The sequence below is a fragment of the Halichoeres trimaculatus genome, unplaced genomic scaffold, assembly GCF_033239565.1.
Source record: "Halichoeres trimaculatus isolate MK-OKI-2021-1 unplaced genomic scaffold, fHalTri1.1 fHalTri1_scaffold_14, whole genome shotgun sequence".
NCBI classification, from domain to species: Eukaryota; Metazoa; Chordata; class Actinopteri; order Labriformes; family Labridae; genus Halichoeres; species Halichoeres trimaculatus.
In genome coordinates, this window is record NW_027437192.1 from 7,746,120 (window position 1) to 7,758,722 (window position 12,603).

Consider the following 12,603-nt stretch of genomic DNA (forward strand, 5'->3'; position numbering starts at 1 on the left):
TCGCCCCTTTATTCCAGAATACCTCTTGGAAGTGAATCCTTTTGGACGTATTACCACATTTTCTCCACTAACAGTACACCTCCAAGAAAAATATGTTTCTTTATTTTCTCCCTGAAAGGTATTCAACAGCCATCTTTTGTATTTGTACCTCAAAGTCCACCTTATTTTCTTTCATTTTCTCCACCAAAAAGGCATCCTAGAGAGTTCTTCCTTTTATTTTCTCCACTACAAGGATACCAGGCTTTATAAAAAAAAAAGACAGTGTTTGGTACTTTTCTAGATCTATTTATCCGAGGTGCTTCAATGATAGTAGATTGCAGTGTTTTCTCCACCGAAAGGGCATTGGGTCTGCTTTCTCCAATGAGATTTATCGATGAAAGGCTCAATTTTCTATTTTCTTCACTAAAAGGGCAAATTGGACATCCTGTTTTCTCCAGCGAAATACTTCAATCCATGGCATCTTGTTTTATTTTCTCCAATGGAATGAAGCCATATTAAGTTTTCTCCCCATGAATAGTATATTTTAATTTAATTCTCTGAAAGAAGATGAAGGCCACAAAATATGGCTTTCCATTTTCCCCAGTGGATAGGCATCCTAACCAACACATGGTCCTGTTGTTTGACTGAAAGTGTTTGGTATTTTTCTAGGTTTATCAACCCGAGGTGTGTCAATGATAGTATAGGGTTGTGTTTTCATCACTAAAAGGGCACCATTTATAGTATCTCACCCTGTTTTCCCCAATGAAATTCATAGGTGAAAGCACCATGTTCAATTTTCTCCGCTAAAAGGGCAAATTGGACAGATTCTTACCCTGTTTTCTCCATTGAAATAAATAAATAAATGCATCTTGTTCTATTTTCTCCAATAGAATGAGAGCATTTAGTTTTCTCCCTATGAACAGCATATTTTAATGTAATTCTCTAAAAGAGGATGAAGGCCACATAATATGTTTCCTTTATCTCCTGCAGAAAGGCATCCTTACCAACACATGGTCCTGTTTTCTTGCTAAAAGTGTTCGGTATTGTTCTAGGTTGATCCACCCAAGGTGTTTCAATGATAGTTTAATGTGTTTTCTCCACTTAACGGGCACCATGAGTGATATCTCATCCTGTTTTCTCCAGTGAAATTCATTGTTGAAAGCACCATGTTCCATTTTCTCCACTAAAAAGGAAAATTGGACAAATCCTGTTATCCTGTTTCTCCATTGAAATAAATCAATGATAGCATCTTGATCTGTTTTCCCCGATGGAATGACACCATGTTTCGTTTTCTCCCCATTAACAGCATTATTCTCTGAAAGAGGATGAAGGCTAAATAATATTGTTTTCCATTTTCTCCAGCGGCCAGCATTTTATGGTGTTTTAATCTGTTAACTCCATTACAGTGACACTGAAGATGCACGTTTTGGGGCAATTTCCACAATGAAGCTTGAATATGGCCAATTTTCTGTCTTAACTCTTCTCTTTTTGTTTGTCTTAATGGTACGTTAGTCGTTAATTTCCTGTTAAGAGTTTCTTGGTTTGTGCCATTAAACTGCATATATCAAATAAATCAGAAGTTGCGAAGTCACCGTGGTTTGATGCTCTGAAGACATTGATGTGTCACCATCGTCATGGCGCTTTACTCAACAAGCTTTCCCCTTCTTTCTGGCCTCTCCGTATGTTGACCTGGGTGACTGTACTTCAAATCTAAACCCAATCCATTAAAAAATATACGAGGCTGATTCAACAATGGCCTCACAGTGCAGCGGGCCGCTTTGCATCAGGGTGCGAGTGCAGACTCAGAGATAACCCTTGTTGTCCCTGCGGCTGGGGTGAAGCAGATGGGTAGAGGAACAATGGGCCGGCCCATGCGGAGGGCGGCAGTGACTGACACAGCCACTGAAGATTGAAAGAATGCCTGGAGCCCAGCCAGAGCCATGGACCTCACTGCCCCCCCACCTTCCCTGACCATCCTCATGTCCCATGGTGCCCTGGGACCGAGGGGGCAACACCTTCAAAGACGGCCCCTGTGCATGAGAAGAGCAGCAAACCAGCCTGAAGGAGCAGCAGAGCCGGGTGTAGGCACTGTGGACTGGGACTGACTCGGAGGAGGACTATAGAGTAGCTCGAAAAGGTCAACCCCACCCAACTTCGCCAACTACTAGCATGGCTACAGCAAGCACCTCAGGGCAGAGCACCTTCGGGCTCGGGAGGAAAAAGAAGGCACCTGGTCTCATGGATCAGATTACCAAGTTCTTTGGAGGGGACAAAAAGAAAAGGAGCAAGGTGAGCATCCTTCATCATTTATTTACTTCCTAAAAATTCAGTTTAATGCTGGAAAAACCTTAAGTAAATTTTGTTTTTCTTTGGCTTCTTTGTACTGTTTAACGGTTTTAAGTTGCTCTGGCGTTAGTGCTTCTTGAACCAAACATGTTAGCAATAAAATTGGAACTGGGACTCATGAATTCCCATTCTGTCCTTTAATAATTTGATTTATTCATGAAAGGGATATTTCCAGTTGCCTTATTAGTCAGAAATTTCTAAAATGAGTACTCACCAGAGGGTTCAAAAATGTCTTGTCTCTGTGTAATATTTTCAAGACTATCCAAAGTTTTCCCAAGTTTAATTAAGATGCAAAAACTTTCAACAGTCTGTTCATGAAAACAAATTTCAAAAGTAGAGAAATGGGAGAAAAATGTAGATTTCTCAATTAGGGATTTCAAGCTGTGTCGAGTGTGTTTTTTGTTGCTTTCTTTGACTTTGGGATCAGGGTTTCTGTTTCCTCTGTGCTGTTTTTTTAAACTTAAATATTTAACCAGCTCACACCACAACTGAGTATCAGAATATTTATATCCCCAAAAATGAGCCTTTAATTTACTTTTACTTTGATTTTTAGAATATGGTCCAAAAGAAAAACATTAAATCCTGATAATTTGAACTATGAGGATGTGAAGTTGAAGTTGTTACTGATTTGTTTCATGGTGTGATTTCATGACAGGTTTTAGCTGCTTCTCCACTTCTGTATAAATGCTTTAAAATACCCGTCAAACAATATGATGTTCACATTAGCTGAAACATTATTCTCAAAGCACTGAAACCTTAATTTCACTCCAGTGTGTAACCTCAGTCTGACTCAGAGCTGAAAACCAAAAACCTGAAACAAAACCTCTTTCATGTCTCAGATCCAGCGCTCTATGAGGGGAGGGGCCCTCAGGAGCCGTTTTCAAACATACAGACTTCCTTTTATCTGAAATCCAAGCCTGTTTTCTTCTGAGCACGTCCAACACAAACATCTGTTCTTATACACTTTTTTGTGTGATAAAAGTTAACTCGTGGATATTTTACTCCTGAGTCGATTAACGCATAAATATATCATTGGAGCATCAATCTTAGGTTGTGCTACAGAAAAAAACACCTGAATCAGAGTGAAAACACATCAGCAAGTTTATTTATCCTTTGTTTTTTGATATTCAACAAGCTCCAGGATGAATCATCTCACTAAGTGGCGACGTGTCGACGAGTTTCATCTGATAAATCTCTAAGATGCTGCTTCACTCTCCATCTGACCTCGTCTAGCCTCTTCTTCTTTTGTGTAAATCTTTGTTCACACAAAGTTTTGTAGTACATATACGACATACTACATATTTTTGTGAGCTGGCATGGCATTTTATTTAGTTTACTGTAAAAATAAAACATAAAAATAACACTTTTTCTCTTCTCCTGATCCTCACAGGGGTCTTTCCGAGGTCACCTTGCTGCCTCACCCCAGCAGTCCTCCTCTCGCCGCCGGACCAATGAAAACGCTGTGGTACATTTCTTCAGGAGCATTGTAAGTTGGATTAAACGCTGTCATATCACACACTTCATATCATCTCTCATGAGCATTTCATACCTCGCATCACGCCTCTTTTTGTTGCCAACATTATTCAAATGAATTCAAACATGTCGTAAACGTCAGAACACATAACTGAACCAATTTCCTCTAATTTACTCAATATGAGTGTTGATCTAAGTTTTGGCATCAGCGGCGTAGTGGTGAGTCAAACCCAGCACGCTCAGCCTCTGCTCTGATTACAAAGCTGTGTGACTCTTTCATTTGCATATCTGTAAAACAAAAAGGAGCAACAGGAAGATCAATCAGCACTGTTTGTGTGTTTCAGTAACAGAGTTTGTTGTTCTGTTTGTTCCTGTCTTTTCCAATCAATCATTTCATTGTTGTTTGTCACTCGGTGTTTCTCAGGTTTCCTCTCCTCGTCCTAAATCCAGGGTGAGTCTCATTTCTTCATAATATCTGTTCTGTTGACTGTTGCAGAGGTGTGGGCGCACATGTGACATGATTTATATGATTTCTGATTATTTCTTTTCAATCATGTTTCTCAGTTGACAAATGCTGAGTTATTTAGTTATGCTTTTGTCTGAATCAAGAAACAGAAACAGTAGAATGGCCTGACACTTTGTCCACAGGGGGCGCCAAACTCATCAGAAAATTTAAAGTTTTTCTCGGGAGCTTTAAGCATTTAATGCAAAACCAATTGGGCTCCATGTGATGATTTGAAACGATGCATTTTAATATTTTGAGACAATACTAGCATCACTACATGAGATGCTCTGCAAGATTTTGAAAATCCTCAAACACTCGCATCAAAACATTGTTTACAACATAATAACTTACACTGTCTAAATCATTTGAAACATGCTGCACACAGTTAGCAAGGCTTGGAATCAATAGTTATTCTTATTGTAGTTTTTTTAGCATGCTAATTGTTACTAGTTTCGTTAGCATGCTAATTGTTACTATTAGCATGCTAATATGTTCACAGTGCTAGCCATAGATGGAATAAATTATGTCTCCATGATGAGGCCCATTGCAGACATAACTTAGCATTCAGTCCATATATAAACCAAGATCAAGGAGGAATATTTTGCACAACTTGTAAAAATAATACCCTCAAAACACAAGGGGTGTATGCAAGAAAATAAAAAATTACATGCGTCACTTCCTCTGTACAATTTGTATGTAAAAAAAATCAATAATTCAATTTTGCAACAATTTGTTTTGAACTACTAGAAAATTAATGTAATTCAAACTGCTCTAAATTGTATATAAATATACACAATATATAAATATAAACTATTTTAGAGTAGACAGTAAAAAGCAATAGGCTATAAACACAAAAACTATTTTTGTATCAGAGTGTAAACATGTTAATTTCTGCTGTGAAAATGGATGTTCTGATATGCATGCTAATGGGGTCTCATCGGCTTTTGGAGCCACCCTCTAGTGGACACTTACGGAACTGAATTTCTTTTTGCACTTTTCAGCAGCAGCGGCTGTCATTAACTGCTGAATTATATAATTACAGTCATATATGCAAAACTACAGGGCTAAGAGAAATCTGTTCTGATGACACAGCTTGAGGAGATTCACCAAAGTCATGAGGATGCAACCCCTGTGAAATACGACCACACCCACTTTGCAATTCAACATTTATGAGTTATCACTGCTCTCCGTATGGGACAAAATTAATCACTAAAGCCATTATACTTTATCCTCTGGGGACCATAAATACCACCTGATTTTAGATTTGCAATCTACCAGAAAGACAAGTCAGAAGAATGACCTCTGAATGCACATACTGGAAGAATCAGACATGTAAAGACAGACTTTGGCTCCTCTTGTCTCTCCCATCTCATCACATCACTCTCTGTTTCCTTTTCATGTCCAGTGGAGAGACGTCTTGGGTTTGGTACGTTACATGTTTGGCTTCTTCAATCAAACGGAAGTTGCATTTCTGTTTACACAGCCGCTGTGTGTGCATGCATGTGTGTGTGCAGTGATCCTTCTCCTACCTGCAGAGCGCTCCTGTGTCTGCACCTGTTTCCTAACCTTCACGCTGGCTTTGTCTCTTCCTTACTTTGTGTCTCACTGCTTTTCTTCTGGAAGAGAAACATCTTTTGTACCTCTGCAGATGCATTCACCTGCTTTCACAAACTGAATGGACACCTATTCAGTGGTTGATTCGTGGAAATGATTCATTATAATTCAATTCACCCCCTTCTTTGCTTCACTCCAGAGCGACTCGCTGCTTCTGGATGACTTTGAAACAGCTCGACTATTTATGAGCAACAACCGGTAAACATTTTCTCTTAGGACCTCCTGGCCTGCATCACCCTCCACCTCCTCCACCTCCTCCTCCTCTTCTCTTTCACATCTCTCATTTCTTTATAACACCTCCATCCTTGTTCCAGAGATGACTCACCGATCCATCTGTTTTGGCTTTCCACCTCCTTTGCGCCCTCTACTCTCCTCTCTTTCTAGTGATTGCAATTAATGGTGACATTTGTCCGCTCTCTGTGGACCTTACTGCGTCTTTGCCATCCTTTTTTCTTTTCCTTGAGAAGGCTGCTGTCATCTGTGTCTTGTCTTTGTTTCACATCCATGTCTTCCTCCATGTTTCAGCCTTTCGTGCTTTCACTTTTCGGAGTCAAAAGACAGAGAAATGTTCTTCTTTGCAGGGGAAAACCTGTAGTTGATTATTTTTCTTAGCTCTTATGAAAGTTGTAGTGAAATTACAGTAGTTGACAGTAACATTTGTGTATCTCCATTTAAAGTATTATTGCTTAGTTTCTTCCCTCAATCATTTGTTGTGTCCAGTTATAAACCGAAACAAACCTTTCCCAGTAGGTTACTGCAGATATTAGAGTATAATCCTGATTACGGCCTCGTTTACACGACAACGTTTCATCTGAAAATGCTAAAACGCAGTGAAATAAATCTGCGTTTACACGGACACGCTGATGGACTGAAAATGCTGTAGTAAGCATGCCAGGCCTGAAGGTGGTGCTATAACTGACTTGTCCAGAAGCAGCTTTTGGGAGATCTCCACCGAGGTAGAGTTGAGCCAGTCATCTGGTGTATTGGGGAATGCCATAGACTGTAAAAAAATGGATGTCCACTTGCTCGGCTCGAAGTGAGGTCTCCACAAAAACTGCTCCCCCTGGTGGCTGGCTGCAGTACAGGTTTACAAATACGGCTTTCCAGGCATTCCAGATGGGCTGTGGTCAAACTTTAAGAAATTTTTACACCTCATAGAAATGTTTCTCACGTCCGATTGTTGAGGTGATTTGAAGATATCATTTGGCTGTCTTGGACAAGTCCTCTTTTTTCTAAAAAGTTTCGTTTTCATTAGTTATACAAGGTTAAAAACGAGGCTTTACGCAACGTTTAATGATGATTAACAGCTGCCATTCTCGTGTATTTTTTTCGGGGATCGTAAAATATGTCAGGAGGTAGAGTCAAGAAGTAATTTGACTCTCGAGAGAAAAAATATATATTTTGTCACCCATGGTGACGCCTGAGACAGCGGTATTTTGGCTTCAAACCCGTACAATGATAAATGGCTGAGCCACGCTGTCCACTCTATATACAGTCTATGGGGAATACTAAGTACAAAAGTGGAGCAACAGATGCACATTTTGTAAGAAGACAGTCAGCAGATTCAGCAGATTCAGCAGCACGAGCACAACACGGTAGTTCGCGACGATGGTAACTGTATTGTTGTCCTGTTGTATGCGCTCGCGGAAGCAGAGTGTGACGTCAGCGTTTCCACTGAAAACGCCGGCTAACTGTTTACACAGCAACTCTGTAGGTATCGTTTCAGAAAAATCCCACTCTGGAGGCCGTTTTCAAAAGTTTGCATTTTAGGATGGCTGAAATGCCGTTTCCGAGTAAACGCGAGGCTGAAACGCAACAAAACTTTTACGTTTTCACCCTATGTCCTCAGGAGAAGTTCAGCTGGGACAAAAAGCTTTAGAACTTAATGAAAACAGATCCAAACACCTCAAATGTCGATTCAATCGAATTAAATGCAGACGGATGGTAAACAAACAGATGTAGAGTGCCAAACAAGTCTGAAAAGTGCAGAAGTTCTGAGGCAGTATGCTGTTTTTCTGAACCGTGAAGGGTGTTTAATGTGTGAGGGTGTGACAGTAACGATCCTTTCTAACATTTTTCAGCATTTTCTTAAAGCGATCAGGATGTCTGACGCTCTGAGGTCTGATGTGTCTAATCTTGTTGGGAATCCATCAATGTAAAATCAATTAAAGGTCTGATTAAAGGTTATTCAATAACAAAGCAGCAGACTACTCCCAGGCCTTGGTTTTCAGGTCTCCATGTGAGTTTTAAAGAGCATCTTTTTCTAGGCCTCATCGCCGCGTGCCGAAAGCGCAAAGTCTCCAGTCAGAAGACGTAGAGACCAAAGCACACTGTCCAGACTCTTCAATCTGGTGAGCTTAGCACACGTCTGTCTCTCTGTTTAACACCATGTTTCCCCTCTCTACTTGTTCAACTAGGCCTCATAAACACTGTTTCCTGTCTGTTTGCCCAAATGCAACAGTGATGCTCTCCTCAAAGATCAGTGAGTAATGAATATATAAAGTATAACAAGCCACCACTTTAACAGGAATATTATTCATTTATTTTCTCATTGACGAGCTTTTTACAGCAGCCTGTCATCATAATTAACTAACTGGCTTAAAGTTCCCATGAAATAGTCAACAGAGCGAAGTGTGGTTTTCATATTTGCTCAACCATAGCGACAAGCTAGTGGATGATTGACACTGACAGGATAGTTACTTTTATTTATGTAGCAGCCATGTTCCCTTTGGCATTTTGCCAAAAAGAAAAATGATAATGATGGTTAGTTGTGTTCAAAATAATTTATTCCACCTCTAAAGACAACAAATAAAAAAATGAGACCCAAATTCAAGGCAGAGGATATACGTTCAGCTAACCTCAAGCAAGCAACAACTCAAGTTAGCAGCTAACTTTAGCATTATCCAAGAAATGTTTTATTTTGTTTTGTTTTGTTTTGTTTTGTTTTGTTTTGTTTTTTCAAATTTAAAACCTTTTATTTTAGGTTTTGTTCATAAGTTGAGTTGTGAAAAAGTTGAGATGTCAGATACCCTGAATACATCTAAAATTTTGGGGGGAAATATAGCTCCTGGTATAGTGTGCAAACATCATCATCATCATCATCATCATCATCACCAACATCGTTTAACTTTTTCACAAGGTCTGGTTTTAAAAAGACAAACAAACAAAAAATCACAAATATTAAAGAAATATTAATCAATTGCAATTACAGTCAAACCAGCACCCCAAAAATTGTAAAAAAAAAAAAAAAAAAAAAAAATAATAATAATAATAATAATAATAATAATAATAATAATAATAAAAACAAGTCGTCTGTCCTAATATTAATATTACTTTTTACTGGAGTTTTATGAATAAAAGGTTGAAAAAAACTTAATGTTTTATTAGATAGGAATGCCAGTAGCATATGCAGTTGTCTGCTGTTAGCTCATTGGTTATCATTTATAATATAATACCATGGGGTCCACTTTTCATTGTCTTTTCAGTAAAAGACTTCTCGTAGCTGACTGATTTAAGCAGCGGTTTAGCTAGTTAGCAACATATGTTAGCCCATCACCTCTAAAGTGAACTCATGTTACATACCATTTTCAGTAGTGCAGAAACCAGAATGTAAAAACAAATATCAATATTCACTGTCGTTTCAGTAGAAGACTGCTAGTTGCTGACCAATTTTAGCAGTGGTTTAGCTTCACATCCTAAGTGTGAAGTTAGAGGAAAATAGCCGCTACGTGAATACAGAACCTAGCATTAATTGTTAGCTAGCAAATATAGCTAACAAATCCTGTGTGGACGTGTTGGGGGTAATGAAACACAATGCAAATGGGTTCTATTGGCAACTAAAGTTAGCACACACATTCCCAGGAAGAAGTCATCAGTGTTTGTAATGTTAGGGCGCTGTTAGCCTAGCGATTAACACACATGCTACATATACAGAGGCTATAGTCCTCATTGAAGGAATCATTTAGTTCAAGTCACATAAGGCTAAATACAGCTACAAGGGGTGCATGGCTGTGTATAGCACAACGCCTCTATATGATTCGGCTTTGATAAAAAAAATAAATAAATAAATAAAAACTGCATTCAACTTACTGATAAAAGATCAAATTTACACCAAGTTAGCACAGTCCAAACATAATGGATCCTCATGTTGATTTAAAGCAGATATTCATTGTGATGTTTAAATGATATTGGGTTTTTTTTGTTTTTTTTGCCCTCCCTGCAGGGAACTCATTTGTCAAGAGAGCTGTCACTCATAATGTCAAATCTGCTCTTTTAAATATCAGTTACATGAGGACAAAAACTAGCGTCATGAGATGGAACAGCAACAAATGATAGCATGCTTCTGAAAAATCAGACATATATTATAATAAAGTAAGTGTGGAGAAGACAGGCTGTAAGACCTAAAATGCAGTCTGTCACCAGGGGGAGCTCTAAAAACCCTGGCATCACTTGGTAGCAAGGGGTGCTGTTGTGCCTCCACTGTTTTATTCTATGTTTTATTCTATAAGTGAAACTGCATGGGAAAAAATTCCACTAAAATCAAATGTTTGATTTCACGGGAACTTTAAGAGCAACATCTTCATTATTACAGTCACAGAACATATTAACAAAAAAATATCATGTCATCACAAAATCACTGTAAACAACTTTGAGGATTTATTTTTGGTACGTTTGATCCATTTGAATCCCAATGAATGTGAAGTGTTTGACAATCAAACCTCATGGACCCTGAAAACTTCACCACTCTAGATTGGCCGTTGGCCTCTCTGGAAATCGAAAATGCTGCTTTTAAATAAGTACCTCCTATCATTTCTTCAGGGAGACCCCAAGTCCCGCGCACCCACTAAACGCTGGAGCACCATCTTCTGAGCTCTCCGCCGATGACCAAACTACAGATCCAACACCGATGGAACGAGAAGAAGGAGGAAGAACAGATCTGCAACCGGCGGACTCGCAACCTCAAGAAACGCTAACAAACTAACCCAAGACACCTTTATGTTAAGACGGTAACAACACATAAACTCTACTCTCCAGGGGTGAAGGTGGTCACTGTGCAAGTTTTCTTTTAATCCTACTTCTATGTACATCTTGTCTGGGTCACTGTTGAGCTGTGTAGAAGACATTTGGTCTCGCTTTTAGTCAAATATTTCACCTGTTGGGTGTCTTGGTCTGATGGTGCTAGTGTCTGCTGTCTGAGTTTTGTCCATGGCAGATTTTTCTATTTGTCTCCTGTCACCTGCATTTTGTACAAGAGTAACACTTTCTGTGTCTGATTATTTCACACAACTCATGCGCCAAACAAACATTTTTGTTTTGTGTTAATGTGAAAGTCCAGTCAGAAACGAGTCAAATTTGTGGTTATTGTGCCTTTGTTGCAAAGAAATGCATAAAAAACAACTGGAACTGTACAGTGAATGAGCAATAATGAATTTAATGTTGTGTTGATTTAGGTTTTTATCATGCTGCAGTGTGGTAAGATTAATAAGCATGTACAGTATAACAAATCTATCAAGAAACGCCCTTTTCAGATGCACTGTCACAAATAACACAACTAGAACATCCCTAAAAGAAACAGATATACTTCCTCTTTGTATGGCAGCTTTTGCATCCGTCTCATGTTGCTTTAGCTAAATAAAGTTTGATTTTTGTGTTTTATTAAAAGATGACAGACAAACGTTCATTTTATCTGATGGTCAGAAGGTAAGTGGTTCAAAGGTTCAAAGCAGAAGATCAAAGAGGGTTTGAGGAGTCTGGTTTTGAAGGACGGTATGTTGGTTTGAATTGCTCTGATGCATAATTTGTCAGCTGTATGTTGTTCACGATAAATTACACTGCCTTTCTCATTTGTACATATTATTTGTGTGGGTAGCCTAACTGAACAGTCTCACTGTTAGCATGTTTTTGTCTGTGGTTGCTGACATTTGGTGGTGCTACATGAACAGGACCTGATTATTAGAAAACTGAGTGTTATGTTTCCTCTTTAATGTAGAGCTCATTGCTAACTGGAAATAAACACGATGTCCTCGCTCAGTTATAACATTGTCTTAAGTCTGTTGTGTATTTTTAGATATGATGCACATTTAAAAACCAACATCTTCATTTAGTTAATTTTCAATCTTGCAAAAGGTTCAGTGGCTAATAACCAACTGCAGAATACATTTCCTGCTAAATACACAGCCGGAGCCATTAAACTGTTAGCTTAGGTTAGCATTAGGGATAAGAACTGAAAAAGCTAGCTAGCAGCATATGTTAGCCAAGCGGCAGCCGCCAGTCTAAAAATATGAGACGATGTGGAAACGCTAAAATCTGCTGTTTCTCGAGTGTCCGCTTGAGGCTGGCTCCGGAAGTACCACAAGTCACATACACACCAAGCCAAAAAATGCCATATTCAAAGCAGAAATTAACCTTTTTACAGCCTGGTTTAAAAAACGTCTCCTGTCTGAGTCGCTAATTGTTCTAGCGGCACACACTGTATGAGGATTTTTTTTTCCTAACTCGGTCGTTCAGAGGATATCAAGATCGTGAGCTCGCCCAATCAGAGGCACGTAACTGACAGGCGTCCTATAGCTGTACATGAAGCTCTTGCCACTACCAATATGGCCGCTATAGCTGATGTGCTTCATTTTCCATTTCAGAAACAGACGGGTGACGTTGGGGAGACTACGTCCACGTTTTTTACAGTCAAT

General features: G+C 39.1%; 1 protein-coding gene across 5 annotated transcripts; it reads left to right on the plus strand.

The window, feature by feature from the left end:
- The first annotated feature begins 1,961 nt into the window (after window positions 1-1,961).
- Window positions 1,962-11,954, plus strand: mbpa (myelin basic protein a). Of its 5 annotated transcripts, XM_074686854.1 has the most exons (7): window positions 1,962-2,268; window positions 3,716-3,811; window positions 4,223-4,249; window positions 5,709-5,729; window positions 8,185-8,268; window positions 8,379-8,399; window positions 10,736-11,954. In XM_074686854.1, the coding sequence occupies exons 1-6, from the start codon at window positions 2,149-2,151 to the stop codon at window positions 8,379-8,381; spliced, it is 351 nt and encodes a 116-aa protein (XP_074542955.1). In that variant the 5' UTR covers window positions 1,962-2,148; the 3' UTR covers window positions 8,382-8,399; window positions 10,736-11,954. The 5 variants fall into 5 exon arrangements, with proteins under 5 accessions (XP_074542955.1, XP_074542953.1, XP_074542957.1 ...); XM_074686852.1 differs by lacking the exon at window positions 8,379-8,399 and having other exon boundaries at window positions 1,963-2,268; XM_074686856.1 differs by lacking the exon at window positions 5,709-5,729 and having other exon boundaries at window positions 1,963-2,268.
- The last annotated feature ends 649 nt before the right edge of the window (window positions 11,955-12,603 follow it).